Source organism: Pan paniscus, chromosome X (genome assembly GCF_029289425.2).
Source record: "Pan paniscus chromosome X, NHGRI_mPanPan1-v2.0_pri, whole genome shotgun sequence".
In the NCBI taxonomy this organism is placed as follows: Eukaryota; Metazoa; Chordata; class Mammalia; order Primates; family Hominidae; genus Pan; species Pan paniscus.
Window position 1 is genome coordinate 130,700,500 of NC_073272.2, and position 16,208 is coordinate 130,716,707.

The window sequence follows — 16,208 nt, forward strand, 5'->3', positions numbered from 1 at the left end:
CATTCATTCATTCATCTATCCCATGGAAGGGCAAAAGAATACTCTGGTCAGTGACTATGTGTCAAACCAAATTGGGAAGTAGCTATTTTGGAGCCCCCTCCCCACGCCCATCCTTGAACAACTTTCTCTTTTCTTGTAGCCCTGCACTCTCTTATTCTGCCATCGAGATCAGCTCCAATACATCATTTCTAAATTGTTGGTGGAAAACAGACCAATAGAAGACCACAGCCATAGTTTTTGAAGTTAAATAGTGAATACTCTTTTTATTCAGAAGAATGCATTTTTAATAGAATTTCATGCGCCAGTAAATCAGTACAGTGAGGATTTACAGGGGTGGGGAACCTCTCTTCAGGAAACATCTCACTCTGGCAGAGCTCTCAACTCCCAGAATCCCCTTTACCCAGCTCAGGTGATTAGAGACCAAGGAACAGCAGGTGGGGCTGACTTGCAGGGTAACTGGTTGGATTTACAGGTCTCTGAGAGCAAGAGAGAGGAGAGGAAAGCTCTTGTAAAGGAGGAGATTATTATATTGGAACGGGCAGTTCCACAGAGATTCTCTGAGAGGTTGATGAAGGAGAATTGGCAGGGGTGCCTGGTTCTCCTTCTTGGTTACACTCTTCAAGGGCAATGGTCTGGTCTCTTCCGTCTGTCTCTGAGCCTCTATGTAAAGAAAAAGACATGAGTAAGGGAGGACCCAGAAACTGAAAACAGATTGCACAGTGGGGCTCAGATACTAGGGGAGCATTTGTATGATTGTTTTTCTAGCACCACCTGGTTCACAGAAGGGGGCCATAATGAGGCATTTATTTACCTGGTTCGCAGTCGAGGCCACTTCTTCCACTCTATGGCTAGCACTACCCCCAAGGCTACAACAACCACCACGATTAGGCTACTTCGGACAATGTTCCCTACAGTGCACTCCTGAGCAACAGGCCCTGTGGTGATGAAAGAGGAGAAACCGAGGCCATGGAGATTAGCGTGTGTATGTTCCCCTTGATCTGGTATTGCCCCACACTCTGGCCTTCTTTAGGGTTCACGTGGGAGCCATCTGTTCAGACTACAGAGGGGGTGGGCAGTGGCAGAGTTTATGCTGAAGCAGAAGCAGCCCTCCTTTCCTTGGGGAAAAGAGGCCTGAAAAGAAACCCACTCACTATCTTCAAATATATTTAAGGTCCCACCTCCTCACCATCCTTAGGAGAAAGATGACACACTTCAGGTCCCTGGCTCCAAAGCTCCTCCATTCTCCTGATTTGGGATGTCTCCCTGGGGACTGTCCCTGGGATCCCAGGTGTGTCACACCAGGACCATGGAGAGATTATTCTCTTACCTGCTGCCCCCACCAGCTCCAGGGGATCACTAGGCTCTGACCAGATATCAGGGTAGGCCTGGAGGCGGTAGCTGCAGCTGTAGTTTCCAATGCCTTTTCCTTCTACGTTGTTGATGACAAAGTCTCCATCCTCTGAAAACTGCTGAGGTGCTTCTTCTCCATCATGTTCTAGGACAAATTCAACACCTGGCAGGGGTCCTCGGCACTGAAGGGTGATGTCCTTCCCTAGCTTGAACATGGTGCTGGGCCAGGCTGACAGAGAGGGTTTAGGGGGCTTATCTGCAACCAACAAGGACACAGAGTTAAAAGAAATGATCCTGAACTTAGCCTTTTACCCCCTTATTGCTTACTGCTAAAAACTACAAAATCATGACTTGTACTGAAGTCTCCAGGACCTTACCAGTCACCCAGATCTCCAGGGAGTCACTGTGATTTGAAGCTGCAAGGGGAGCAGAGTCCAAATAATAAACACAGCTATAGATCCCAGAGTCTTCACCTCTCACTGCTGGCATCCAGAAGTCAGCCCTGTACCCACTTGGCCTCTGTTGCTCTAAAGGCTCCTGAGCCCCCTCCTTCAACAGGACAAATGTTGAGTCCGGCAGTTCCCCTTGACACTGAAGAGTCATATTTTCGCCGGGGGCCACCATGGGACCAGGCTGGGCTAATAGGCTGGGTTTGGGGAGTAAGCCTGGAAGAAATGAACTCCTGGTCAAAGAGAAGAGGTCACTTTCCAGTGCATCACCCCTGGGGTCTCTGCTCAATAAAGAGGAAAGGCAATTGGTTGCCTCTCCTCGAGCTCTCTGAAAACTATCTCCCATGAACTAGTCTATTCCCTCCTTTCTACACTTCCATGCCCACTCGACAGCCTCTTCCCCTTACCTGTGACTAGGAGTTCCAGGGTGTTGCTAGGTTGTATCTTGATAGAACTGGTCCAGTCAGGGTGGTAGCAGCAGCTGTAACGCCCCATGCTAGCACCAGATATATTGGTGATGGGGAATGCCCCGTCATTACTGGTGGATCCCCAGAGCTGCATTGAAGTGGCTTCTCCTTCTTTGTGCAGAATGTATCCTACTCCATGGACCGGCCCTCGGCACCAGAGAGTAACATTCTGCCCCATGGGAACCACAGAACTGGGCTCAGCAAACAACCATGGCTTAGGGAATGTGTCTAGAAAGAGACCAAGGTTGTAAAGTGGTGACTATAGAAACTTATGAGTTCCTGCTTAAATTAACAGTCTATCTTTCTCCTCTTGGGCATGGTAGTTCCCCTCCGTGGCCTAGCCTAGCCTTCCAGGAGGAATTACTCTCCCTAACCCCTTCTCCAATGATCTCCATCCCAGTCCCATGTCCGGTCGGTCCTTACCAGTCACCCAGATCATAAGGGGCATACTGAGATATGACCCCCTGTTTGACATGGTTGTCTCATAGTAGATACAGCTATAGTTCCCAGAGTCCTCTGCTCCAACAGTGTGGAGAAGGAAGTCAGCTGAGTTCCCTGAGACACTCCGAAACTGTAAGGGAACATGGGCTCCCTCCTGCAAGAGGGCGAACCTCATGCCCTGGAAACTCCCTTGGCAGCGCAGGATCACACTCTTCCCAGGAAACACCACAGGACCTGGCTGTGCCAGGAGAGTGGGTTTGGGGTAGAATTCTGAAATTAAAGAGACCACAGCATGAGATAAACCCAGCCCTCACATCCTGCAAATAGCCTTTTAAAGTGTTATTGTAAGACACAATATATGTTTGTTGTTAAAAATTAGAAAATATAGAAAAAAAAACTAATGAAGGAAACACAATTCTACCACTCAAAGATAAATATTTTTAATATTTAATTGCCATTTATTCTTTCCATATATTCTCATGTCCATGTAGCTATAACTGTTTACATAATTGGGACTCCACTTATGCACAGTTGTGTAGTTGTGTAGTATGCAGCTGACATTTCAAGGTCTTCTCCCTTTCTCTGAGAGCCATCCAGCCCACCGGTCTCTGACAGCCCAGCTAGAGAAAAAGTGGACATTGAGCCTAAAGCTCAATGCCAAGCCATAAAAATGTGCAGAAATAGGGCAAGTTGAACCGAGCTCTTGGGATTAGACACCCCCATCTACCTCATTTATTTCCCCAGAAGTGAATTGCTTGCCTCCCCACTGCCTTTGTTTCTTGTTCCTGTAATAATAACATGAGCAGCTGTGCATCATGGACTGGTCACTATGGGCCAGCCGCTGTCCTAAGCACTTTCTCAGTGTGTTTTAGAAGAAACATTTCTTCCTCTCCCACTGACAGCCTTCCACCCACCATCCCAGGGTTGGCACCACCTCTACCTGGAGTCCCCCCTCCTAACCTGTCACCACGAGCTCCACAGGGTCGCTGGGCTCAGACCAGATAGAAAAGTCATAATATCGGCAGCTGTAATTCCCTCCATCACCAATGCCCACCGAAATGATTAGAAAGTGAGCTGCACTGGCCCCCGGACTTGCCCAGGACCTGTCACTGGACGCTATTTCACTTCCATCTTTGTAAAGAATAAAGCTCATATGCTGGTGGGGGGTGGAGCAATTGAAAGTCACTCGGGCACCAGGGGTGACCACAGGGCTGGCCCATGTCTTGAAGAAGGGCTTAGGGTACATTTCTAGAAGGCAAAAAACAAAAACAAAAACAAAAAACAAAATACAACACAAAACCAAATTAAGAACAAGAAAGAGAGAAAGCAAATATAGCAAATATTGGTTCTAGGAGGCTTCTCTGCTTTTAAGTAAGTGCATTTAAAAAGTAAGGTAAATCCACTTTGCAGATGGACTTCTCACACAGGGACCCTTCAACCCCACCCCTCACTACCTCCAGATGAGTCCTCAGTGTGATCAGGGCAGGCAATGGAGGCTAGTAAAAAGGTAGAATTTTTCTTGGGGTTCTGCTGATTCTCTGAGCCTCAGTTTGCCCATTTGGACAAGGGGAAAATGGTACCTGCTTCACCCACCTTGAAGAGTTGCTCTATGGTGAAGTGAGATAATTGATGTGAAAATAATTAGAAAAATTAAATCACCCTCCACGAACCAAAGCTATTAATAACGATTATGGCTATTAATATCGTGCAGCCAGAGGCCCTGGCACTCCCAGCGCCACGCCTGCCTGGCTCTAAGATTGGACACAGGCTCTCAGGACCAGCAGCAAAGTTTGCTGCAGGGAGAGGAGTGTCTGACCCAGGGCTTTGCCTTTCCCTCCACCCTGCCCCCTTTCCTCCCACACCCTTTTCAGCTCTACCTTTTATGACAAGCTCCAGCGGCTCACTGGGCTCAGACCACTTGAAGGGGCGTTTTTCAGTGTGAGTGCGGCAGCTGTAATTGCCTTCGTCTTTATCCTCCATTCTCTGGATTGTAAAGAAGGCTTCTCTTCCAACAGCACCAAGTTGCTGGACAGGTTCTTGCTCTCCCTCCTTATACAGAGCAAACCCCACGCCTGCCAGCCATCCTTTGCACCGGAGTTGTAGTTCCTGGCCCCGGATTGGGGGGGAAGCAGAAATGACAGGTTTGGGGAGGATGTCTGGAAAACAGAATGGGGTGAAAAAGGAGTCAGAAGTTTGCAGTTGCCCAGATGGGATACTCAGGGTCACTTTGTCAGCAAATAAAGACATTCATTCTGGGCTGGCCCTAGGCTCTTCCAGTCAGTCTCCTCACACTCTCTTTCCCATTCCGCCCCTCCCCCTACCCCATAACCCCCTACCATTTCAGTGCCCCTCCTCTCCTACATGCAGCACGAGCCCCTTGGGCTCCAGGGTCCCTGTGAGTTCATTCCCTCACTCCCAGGAGCAGTGTTGGAGTCCCAGGGGCACTGGGGATAACTCCCAGAGACCCTCTACATTTTCTTACCTGTCCCCACCAGCTCAAGTGCCTCACTGGGCTCCGATACAGCCATCTCCTCCCATGAATGGCAGTGGTAGCTCCCGGTGTGGCTCTGGGTCAGGGCGCCAAGGGGGAAGGCAGCCCGGACCTGCTCTGAGGCCGGGCGAGTGGCGATCCACCCGGTCCCATCCTTCAGCAACACAAACTCCTTAGTTGAGCCAGAAGGGCTTCTGCACCAGAGGGTTAAGTTCTTCCACGGGGCCAGAGGAAAGTTGGTCTCTGCCCACAGCTCAGGCTTAGGGGTTGGCATGACTATTTCTAGAAACAGCAGAATTAATGAAGCCATCCTCCCGCCTCCCTTCCCCTCCCTCCTCCTTGCCCTTGAACCCTCTACCCAGATCACACTGCCCACCTCCCCTTGCAACCCAAATCCAAACCCTTTCCTTCTTTCCTTCCTTCCTCAGGTGCTGGGGAAAGGGGAAGCTGGTGTCTTATAGCTGAGCTTCAGAAAAGTGCAGAAGCTTGGAGGAAATTTTGCAGGCAGAAAGGCAAAGTTGGAGGCTGAATTTTGCCAGCAGCTTTAGCAAGTGCCCCTTCCTGGCTGTCCTTCCCTCCCAACCAGTCACTCCCTGGCCAATGACACTGACGCTCTGTAGTTATTTCGGATATCCAGGGAGGAATGTCCCAGTCTGGAGCAGGAAAAACTCACCAGTCTCTTCTATCAATACCCCATTGCACAGTCCTGCAAAAGAAATTGCTGCCAGGACTCGGCCCCCTCCCCCACCGGGACTTCACCCCGGCCTTCTGCCCGGGGCCCCTTCCCCCACTTGTACTCACCACAGCAGAGAAGGGCCGTGACTATGAAGAGCATGGTGACCCCTTGAGCTGTTCCCAGCAACCAGGCTTCTCTAGTGAGACCAGAAAAGAGATGAGAGGAGTTGCTGGGATGAGGGGGAGGGTGGAGGAAAGGGGGCGGCAATTTATGTCATTGGCTTACTCGCTACCCAATGGGGACTGGATATGGCCAAGATAATGGGATATAATCTTATTTGACATCAATGACTTTTCTTTTTGAGGGCCTTACCACCTACAAACCTCTTGCTCTTTCATGACCCACGTGTCCCCCCCGCCCCCTCCCCACTCCGCAGCCTATATCATATGTCAGCTCCCCATGGCCCCTGATTAGGTTGTTGCTGGAATTGAGATGTCAGATGTGAAAACGCTTTTATATTATTTGGAGCTCTCAGAACCCCTGGAGCTCATTGTGATCGGCAGCTCTGGGTGGTGTGTGTGGGGGTGGAGGGAGAAACCGTGAGTATTTCTCAGTCATCAAGTTTAAGTTCGGAAGCAGTTGTTGTGGCAGTATTGGTCCTCAGACCCACCTGCCTCACCTGCCTTTGTTATGGAAGGGTTGCCTAGGCAGCTGTGATGAATTACTAGAAGATTGTCAGTGCCGAGCCAAGCTTTTCAGAGAGTAGAAACTCTCCCCTCACCCAGATTATAACTAGAAATGTGCAGCAGCTTTGGGTCATGAGTCTTGTAGTATTAGATGATATTAACCCAAAATCCATTGGACAATTTTTACTTAGAAAACACTGACCATCCTTCCTGGTGAGGAAAACATGATTTTCAAGCTGCTTTCTCTGAAATCTGGTTCCTGATCTTATTCTTTGATGCAGTGTTGCTGGGCTGGGGTGGGGCACATAAAGCTACATTTTTTTTTTCTAACCACTGGCTTGGAGATTACTCTAATGAGTACGGGACCCAGGTCAGGTTCCGGAAAGAAGTAGAACTTGACCCCTGCTGAAACTTTTTGAAAACTCAAAGGGTGGTGGTTTTTGCAGAAGGCTTAGGTGGCTCCCTTCTGATTGCCCAAGTATTCTGTCCCTCAGATTCCAGTGGAAAACACAGACACATATAATCATAATCATAATCCATTGTGCATTGAATACTCCCAGACACACTGACCACAGTTGCAGGGCGGGGGGTACAGCCAGAAGCAGGGAGTAGGGGGAAGTAGACAAGGTATTCAGGAGCTAACATCCCTACTGGGTCAGAAGTGGTCATTTCTCTCCTTGTTCCCAGTAGAGTAGCCTGAGCACAAGCCATGGGGATGAGAGAGGCAGATGGCCCAGAGCACACCACAGAATCAAAGGAAATGGCAGGAGAATCTGTTTGGCCTGTGAGTTTGTGAGTCAGAGGAAACAGTCTGATTCTGTTGCCCCGTCCAATATCACATCAGATGGCCATCCAGGTCAAGTCTATATTCCCAGAATGCTCTGCACAGGTGGTTGGAGGCCACAGTGTCAGAGACTGGTTACTAAGGCAACTAGGATGCGTCACAAGGCTTAATAGCTCCTGAGAGCTAGGGATAAGGGTGAAAAGTTGGGATAGGAGTTGGATAATAGTCTGGGAGACAGGACAGCATGGCTTCTTACAAGAGGAAAAATCCAGAACAAGTTAATGAGGGAGACATCAATCATCTCTGAGGGCAGGATGGTTTGTGGGCGAGATTTGGGCACCCTCCAGGGGGGGATGTCAGTGAATGCAGTTCTGATTACTCCTCTTGCCTCTGAGAACTATGCATTTCTCCACCCGCTGGCTTGAGTGCTGACCCCTCTGTGAGGCGAAAGAGACAGGTGGGGTGAGAAAGTCTTGTTCCCTAAGCCCAGAAGATGGGGGTTCTATAGGGTTTGCCTCTGTGGCTTGTCTCAACTAGGGCATGACTCATTCTTCAGACTCTGTTAGGTTGGGGAACAGGGGGCTGGGACAAGACAGTTACCTGATTCTGAGTCTCCGACACTTCCACCTTATCCACAGCACTACCAACAGCAAGGCAACAAGCTGCATGATTAGAGACAACCTGATAGCTTCATTCAGAACGTAATTCCAGGTGAGATAGCCTGTGGCCAGAGAAGACCAGAATCAGAGGCCTTGATGGGGACAGGGGCAGGTGAATACATTCATGGGGTGAGGACAATCTGGTTACTGACAGTGCTTATATTGAGAAGGTGAGGCAGAAGTGGCCTTCTTTTTCATGGAGAATGGGAGCCTTGAAATTATCCTGCTAACTGCCTTTGAGGAATTGTGAGACCACCCCAGGGGAAGGGTGCTGAAACCCAAGGGCTCTGATTTTCAGGCCTCTGACTCCCTTTCCCATATCTTTCTGGGCACTGAACTGGGATCCCTGGGGTATGGAGGGGCATTCCTCTGAAGAGTTATCCTCTCACCTGCTGGCCCCATCAGCTTCAGGGGCTCACTGCGATGTGACCAGATGTTAGGATGTGTCTCTACGCGATAGCTGCAACTGTAGGTCCCTGTGCCTTTCCCGTCAACATTACTGATGATGAAGTCTCCGTTTACTGAGAATTTTTGGAATGTTTCTCTTTCTTCCCATTCCAGAGAAAATTCCAGTACTGGATGAGATACTCGGCACTGAAGGGTGATGGCCTTTCCTAGCTTGAACACAGTGCTTGGCCAAGCTGACAGGGAGGGTTTGGGGGGCTTATCTGAAACCAATCCAGAGACCAGAGTGAGAAGTGACCTCAAACCCAGTACCCTCTCCCCCAGAAAATGTTTCTGAGCTCCCCATTTGATCTTCTCTTCCTTTCCACTTCCACTTGGCCAGTGGCTTCAAGATTTGACTGTGCATTAGAATTCCTTTGCCCACCCCTTGGTGATCTAAAGATTCCTGGTTCCTTACCTTCAATCAGGAAGACCTCATACCTGTAAGCTTCCTCTGGCCTAAAGAAAAATAATTTTCCCAGGGGTTACAATGGGGCTGTGCCATACTGAGAGGTGGAGCTTGAGGAACAATCCTGGGAGACAAGGTCCCTAAAGTTTTGGAAGAAAGTTCTACACCACCTTCCTAGTGCGTGTGTGTGTGTATGTGTGTGTGTGTTTTGCTCATAGCTCTCAGAGGATATGAGGCTACTAGCTCCTTCTTACAACACCACAATGATGATAAAAACAAACAGGTTGATAATAAAAACAGTTGTTAACACTTGCCTACAACCATAAGCTCCACAGTGTTGTGTGATGGCATCGTAATGGAGGTCTTCCAGGTGAGAAGATAGTGGCAGCTATAGATGCCAGTATCACTGTAGGTTACATTGTTGAGGAAGAATGATGTGTTGTCATCGATGCTGGTGGCATCCAAAAATTGAAGTGGTTTGTCTTCTCCTTTCTTATAGAGTGCAAGACCCACTCCATCCACTGGTCCTCGACACCGTAGGCTCACATTCTGACCCATTTGGACCACAGCACTGGGCCGAGCAAGTAGCCAGGTCTTGGGGAAAGTGTCTAGGACGAGACCCAGAATAAAAAGCACTAGTGATTTCACTTCCTGCTCCCACTCCTTAAGATTCTTTTCCTTCTCTTCCTCCAAACCACCCTTGGAAAAACCTGCCTACACCCAGTTTTACAAATTCTGCTCCCTTCTCTACTGTTAACCCTGGCCACAGGATTAGGTTCTCCAGGGAGCACAGAGGGAGATTTATATCCTTAGCCGTTAACCTAAGTTTCATGGCATACCCGTCTCTTACCAGTCACCCAGATTTTCAGGACATCACTAAGGAGTGAACCTCTATATGATGCGTCATAGTAAAAACAGAGGTAATGTCCAGTATCTTGGATCTTCAAAGACTGGAAGAAGAAATTTGCCTCATTTTTTATTGTCTTCTTGTGGTAAAAGGACTTCTCCAAGTCTTCAACCCTCATTAGAGCAAAGGTCATTCCATAGATTGGCCCTTGGCACCTGAGATTCAGGCTTTCTCCAGGTGCCATGATGGGCCCAGGATGGGCTGTCAAAGTTGGTTTGGGGTAGAGTCCTACAAACGGAAGAGACCCTAAAGTTAGAGGCAAGATGATTCTTTCCTGTTGTCTTCTGTTTTCTCTTTCTTAATTTCTTTGAACAAGAAGTGGTAGCTGAAGTTTACCTTCTCTTCCCTATCCCTTCCTTGGATCTCTGCCTCTGTAACATAATCAAGGGTAGATTCACTTATGCCCCTGTTCTCTCTCAAGAATCTGCCAGCTTCACTGAGCTCTAACCATGTGTAGGGGTGTATCTCAGTGGAAGATCTACATCTATAATTCCCTGTATCTTTAGGCCCCTGAAATGCCAAATGTAGTTCTTTCAACCACCAGAAAAACCAAACCTCTGAAAATAACAGTGTTTTCATCTTTGCAGAGCATGAATGCCACTGAAATATTAAGGAGAGCTTTTGAATACATTAAGCTCATTTAAGACCCTACTTCTACAACAAGACTGAAAGAAGCCAATAAAGAGGGTTTGGCCAGTAAGTCTGCAACCCAAATAAATCTTTGTTATGGGGCCACACATTCCTTTCCATGAATTGTTTCTCCAAGGAGATTTTACATGAAAGTGAGGGCAAACCTCACCTCCTACCACTCCTTCCTACCCCCACCCCAATGCCAGGCACACTTATCTATTCATTAAGGAAGGATCAGCTCTGTCATATGCTCACTGAGCATTTAGTATGCATCAAGCGTCATGTAGGTCTAGGTGTGTATGAGTAAAGAAGACACAGTCTCCGCTAGCAAAAAGCTCATGAACTGGTTGGTGGGGGATATTGGTGAACAGGTAACTACGGAAGTGTATGTTAGTGGAATCTATGCTGAAAGGGCATGAGTACAACAAACATTCATACACTCAGTTCAAACAGGCAGTTTTTGTTCTTTGATCCTCAATAAAAAGCTATACTAACAAAATTAATATCTACCATTTATTGAGAACTTATATGCCAGGCACTGTACATATATATTTAGGCAAATCCTCACAACAACCCTGTGAGGTAGGCATTATTAAACCAATTTTGCAGATCAGGAAGCTGAGGCACAGAGAGAAGCATTACACAGTAGATCAGATAGATACTGTTATCCCATTTTTAGAGTAGAGGAAGCCAAAGCACAGAAAAGTGAAGTGACTTGCTCAAGACCACACAGGGAGGCAGTGTCAGAAATAGAACTAGAAACCAGTATTACTGCTTCTAAGTCTAGGGTACTTTCTGTAGCACCACAGCTTTCCCCAAGCCTATTTAGCTGGATAGAGAGACTAAAGCAAATGTGGCCAATTCCATCTAGAAACCTCCAGGCCATGGGGTGGGGGAGTTCGGGCTGGGACATGTCTGGCATTTTACATTTTGGGGAAATTTCTTCTATATTTAGAGATTGGTGCTGCCTTACTAGCTCTACTGATAGGGAACCAAGGTGATTTATAAAGCCATTTCTAAAATATGAGCTATCACATTCTTTGTCATTTGTTTTTTTGTTTTGTTTTTACTCACCAACACTAGCAATCCATTCTGTTTTCCACACATAAAAATAACAATTACAAATAAAATACATTTGCAAATTTAAAACTCCATTTATAAGATTGCAGTGGCAGTGCCTGGCACATATTAGGTGCTCAATAAATACTGGTTGAATTAATGAATGAATGCATGATATTCAACAAGTTGAGAACAACAAAGCTGTGATGAGCTGAAGCTGCTGGCCAGTTGGCTGGGCTCCTTTACTAGCCAAATGATTGGCTCCCATACATCTGCCTTGCAGCACATGCCATTCTAATTTATAGCTCAGTAAAACTTCAAACGACTGTAGCTCATGGGGCCTTGCAGGGCCTAGAAACTGGCTGAGGAAAGTAAAATCAGAAACCCTAGCTCAACCAGCCATGATACCTGGGACAACAATTGCCAGATGCCAGCAGCCATAGCCACACCCACCTGCTACAACCAGCTTCAGGGGGTTGCTGGGCTCTGACCACAGGGTGGGGAGCATCTGGATATGAGTGCGGCAGATGTAAACCCCTTCATCCTCAGGTGTCAGGTTGTCAATGGAGAATATGGCCATTGTCCCAGTTGGGACTTGGTAATCCACAGGCTCTGCATATCCCTCTTTAAACAGCATGAATACCAAATCCTGCAGCCAGCCATGGCAGAGGATGTTAACATTACATCCAGGAAGAGGGGGGGTCTCAGCCTGAATCCAGAAGATGGGCTTGGGCAATTGGCCTGGAAGGATAGAATGAACTGGAATTAGGTAAAGCAAGGATAGTACTGTCTAGGGAGCAGCAGAGGAGAGCTCTACTTTAATTGAGGTTTCCCTGTATGATCCTTGTTTGCCACCCCTCCTTCTCCTATCTCTGCTCCAGAGTCTGCATCCCCCCTCTGCATTGCCCAATACAAAGTAGGCCCTTATTTACTAACTGTGGGATGCGTGCTTGCATGCATTTGTGAAACAAACTCTCCCCTGGAAGGCAAGTTTGAATCTCAGGAGCTGGAGTTGATTCTTGAGTATCACTGTCATCTTACCTGGTGCCTCCAACTCTAGAACTTTACTGGGCTTTGACCAGCCTGTCTCCTTCCAGTAGCAGCACCGGTAAAGACCTGCATTGGACTCAGTAAGGGCACCTATAAGGAATGAAACTTGGAAGGTCTTGTGGGAAGGGCGGATCCAGGTCATCTGTGTCTTATCCTTCAGCAGCAGGAACTTGCTTGATATCCGAGAGGGGCTTCGGCACCAAAGCGTGATGTTCTCCCAAGGGGCCTGGGGGTAGTTGGACTCTATCCACAGCTCCGGTTGAGGGTCCATCACTGTTATTCCCAAAGATCAAAAAGATATGAGCAGTCCAACCCTCTCCCTCCCATAACATGTCCCACAATGTCCCTTAAAATTAGCCCGGACCCAGATCCCTCATTTTGTCTTCCCTTGGGGACAGGAGTGTGATCCTGTGGGGCATCGTATAAGAACCCCAAGATATTTTGTCAAGGGGTCCAAATGAATTGGAGAATAAAGTCTGATGGTCTCTTTTCCATCTGAGATAAAGCTTTTTCACCATGCCATAGGAAACCAAGTCCTCTGATTCCCAATCAGCCCAATCTATCTCTGGAATCTCAAGGCATTATGTCCAAGGTCATGGAGACACGCCAGCATCTTGGATCCTTTAGGAAGGAGGTGCCTGAGAGGGCAGGACTCACTTACCTATCGATGTCATACCCAGACTCATCCCTGAAAAGAGAGATTATGGTAAAGGAGAGCTCCTTTGTTGTCTCCATCCTGTGCTCAAACCTCAATACTTTCCTCTCCCACCCCTAATGAGTGGGTACCTATGACAGGGTCACTTGCCCCTCACCCCTTCCTTGTACTCACGAATGCAAAAAAGCAAAACAGTGAATGTCTTCAGCATGGTGGCCCCCTCCCCTGGTCTGTCCAGGGTCATGGGGCCTCTGGTGCTGGCTGTGTGCTCTGAGTCTTGAAGAATTTTTCTCCTCAGCAGGTGGTGGGATCTAAAAGCAGAATTGTTTTTACTCAGAGGACTTGTCCTGCTCCTTAAAGTTTAGTTTAGATGGCTAAATTGCACTTGACAACCCTACATTGTACTTCCTCACAGGCATGCAGGGTATTACAAGGTCACCTGCTGCTTCCTCTCCTTGCTCCTTTCCCTCACTTCCCTATCCTCCTGCTCAAGGTCTTTGTTGGTATCAAAGATGTCAGATTTGTTGAAATATGGATTTGTCTCTGGGATCTCAGAAGCCCAGAATAGCCTGCAGAAGCTCCACAGGATGGGGGAGATGGGAGGTGCAGAGTCACCTTTTCAGATATGCATATATATATATATGTATATATACGTATATATATGTGTATATACATGTATATATATGTGTGTATATATACGTATATATGTGTGTATATATATACGTATATATGTGTGTGTGTGTGTGTGTGTATATATATAGAGAGAGAGAGTCCTCCAACAACTTAAGAGAGGGGGCATTACTACCATCCCCATTTTACTGATGAATAAACTGAGGCTTAGAGAGGTTATATAATTTGCCCAAAGTCAAAAGATATTAAATATTAGAGCCCAAATTAGAATCCATGTTTAACTCCAAGGCCTATGGATCTAAAACAATGATTTAAACTCCCAGAGGTACCCTTCACTCCCTCTTCACCCTCCCTTACCCCTCTCACTTGATTCCTTGGATATCCTTCCCTTCCATAGAATGCTTTAGATCCAATATTACTCTCATTCTTGTCTCCTACCCCTAAAAGCTCAATACCCCAGTGTCAAGCATGTGTTAGAAAATCAAGCTGCTTGAGTTAATTTACATAAGGTCTAAATGATTCTTTCGTTGCCCTTAACTTCTAAACAGTTTTGTTGATTGCCTCTAAGGGAAATGGAATTGTTTGAATCTCAGGAAATACGGCAAAGATATTTGAGTTCAGGGAGGCTTTCCATTCTCCCTGACCAAAGTCATTATTTACCATAGGCCTTGCATATACACAAGGTAGACTCTTGAGCTTTCATGCCTCTCTCCACCTCCCCCCACAGTAACCTTTCACCAAGGGAAGGTATGTCCCAGCCACGCAAACTCAAGCTAATTCTCTTCCACCAACTTTCTACTGGGAGTCTGAAGTCCTGGCTGACTCCAGCTGTTATTAAATCTTAGCTCAGAAGAGTGGGGAAGAGGCAGCTCCCAGAATAGAGAAAGGAACTGATTTTGCTTTTCCAGACTGACCTTGGACCTCAGCCTCTAACTTGCCCCAGTGCTAACACTGGGTAGGATGGAGGAGCAGGAAGAGGAGGATATTTCGTGTTCAAAATATCTGGACTGTAGGGAACAAGTGGACAGTGAGAAATCCAAGGAAGCATAGGTCCATTGTACATTTTTCACTTTGTATCGAAGGATTTTCAGATTACCCACTCTGAATTTTCCTTATCTGTAAAGTCGGGGAGTAATATCGACCTAACATTATTGTTGTGTTGGGTTAGAGATAATACATGTACAGTGCCAGGCACATAGTGAACATTACATTTTAAAAAGATGCTTATTTTTTCTTCTTTTCAAAGGGGGCATCCAACTGGTGTAGGGCCCTAAAGATGCCCTTTCCATCTCAGTTCCTACAGTCCCTTGCTCCCACTCCTCTCAGGGCCAGGCCAAAGCTTGGATGCTACCCTGTTGCTTTGTTACCCTGGGGCTTTGGGCCAGGAGTTTTTGGGGGAAGCCAGGTTCCACTGCCAAGGGAGAGGTTCAACCTGGGATTACACCCAGGAAATGCCATCTGAGGTTTCAGCCTTGCCACTTGGACCCCTAAACCAGGATCTTTGCCTACTGGGGGATTGAGGGGAGTCAGGGAAGCTGGGCTTTTTGGCATGGCTGACCCCTCCTCAATCACTAAGGAAATTGTACCATTTATATTCATCCCAGATGATGAATCTTATACCGGGGGAACATGAGAACAGCCCCAAGCCTTGGGTTAGTTGGCCACGCCCATTTTGGCCTTTCACCCCACCCCCACCCCCAACTTTGGCTGCCTAGCCGTTTTACCCTTCCCTGCTACTCCACCCCAAGCACTTTCCCCACCCTTAGGCAGCACCGCAGTGCTTTTGAGGGTGACATATCTGAAATGTCTAATGGCTCGCCCCCTGCATAGCTTTGAGGGCTCCAGGAATCAAAGGGGTTGGGCTCGGCGGGGTGCCGGGTACATGCTCAGCTGAGGGTTTGGAGGGAAGACTGAGAAGGAAAAGGGGAGATATCTACAGTGCCCAGAGATTCTCACCGAGGCAGGTCTGGGATCCGGGAAGGAAAGGAGAAAGGCAGGAATGAAGGGGGTGGGGGGACAGACTGGGGAGCAGTTTGATTTACGGCAATTAATTACAGCAAGGAGACTCTTTCGGGTTTTGTTTAGGATCCGGTGGCCAGTATTTAATATTCAGCCACTGAACTATGCGCTCATTTGTAGGTACTTACGGTAGTTGAAGGCCCGCTCCGATGTTGGAGATTCTCCAGTGAGCTCCTCCAGATGCAGCAAACTGCCCGGCATGAGAAGAGCTGTCTAAGGACAGCCTCTTCGGCTCTGAGCCCCGCCTTCCTCTCTCCCCCGCCCGCCTGCCGGCCCGCCCCAACCTCCTCCCCTCCCTGCGCCGGGCTCTGGGAGCCCACCTACACCAACTCTGCCTGGCACCTGCAGTCCTCTGACGACGGGGATTTCTACGCCCCTCCCAGCCCCCCGCCTCTCTCCGGA

General features: G+C 47.8%; 1 protein-coding gene across 5 annotated transcripts; it reads right to left on the reverse strand.

The window, feature by feature from the left end:
- Positions 1–234: 234 nt before the first annotated feature.
- On the reverse strand, positions 235–16,055 carry IGSF1 (immunoglobulin superfamily member 1). Of its 5 annotated transcripts, none has more exons than XM_003814479.4 (20): positions 15,935–16,055; positions 13,332–13,468; positions 13,164–13,190; positions 12,494–12,775; positions 11,906–12,193; positions 9,707–9,991; positions 9,171–9,464; positions 8,393–8,671; positions 7,945–8,065; positions 6,000–6,070; positions 5,872–5,904; positions 5,190–5,480; positions 4,585–4,863; positions 3,668–3,955; positions 2,690–2,977; positions 2,207–2,494; positions 1,728–2,015; positions 1,328–1,606; positions 812–935; positions 235–660 (listed from the first exon to the last, which is right to left on the reverse strand). In XM_003814479.4, the coding sequence occupies exons 2-20, from the start codon at positions 13,399–13,401 to the stop codon at positions 525–527; spliced, it is 4,011 nt and encodes a 1,336-aa protein (XP_003814527.1). In that variant the 5' UTR covers positions 13,402–13,468; positions 15,935–16,055; the 3' UTR covers positions 235–524. The 5 variants fall into 5 exon arrangements, with proteins under 5 accessions (XP_003814527.1, XP_008965408.1, XP_024783104.1 ...); XM_008967160.3 differs by having other exon boundaries at positions 5,872–5,919; XM_034949793.2 differs by lacking the exon at positions 15,935–16,055 and adding an exon at positions 15,744–15,762 and having other exon boundaries at positions 241–660; positions 5,872–5,919.
- Between the last annotated feature and the right edge of the window lie 153 nt (positions 16,056–16,208).

Coding starts and splice junctions, on each gene's coding strand:
- IGSF1 (XM_008967160.3), bottom strand. CDS start 13,401: ATGACCCTGGACAGACCAGGGGAGGGGGCCACCATGCTGAAGACATTC. Junction 3,956..4,584: donor GCTGGAGCTTGTCATAAAAG/GTAGAGCTGAAA, acceptor TTTGCCTTCTAG/AAATGTACCCTAAGCCCTTC. Junction 2,016..2,206: donor CCTGGAACTCCTAGTCACAG/GTAAGGGGAAGA, acceptor CATTTCTTCCAG/GCTTACTCCCCAAACCCAGC.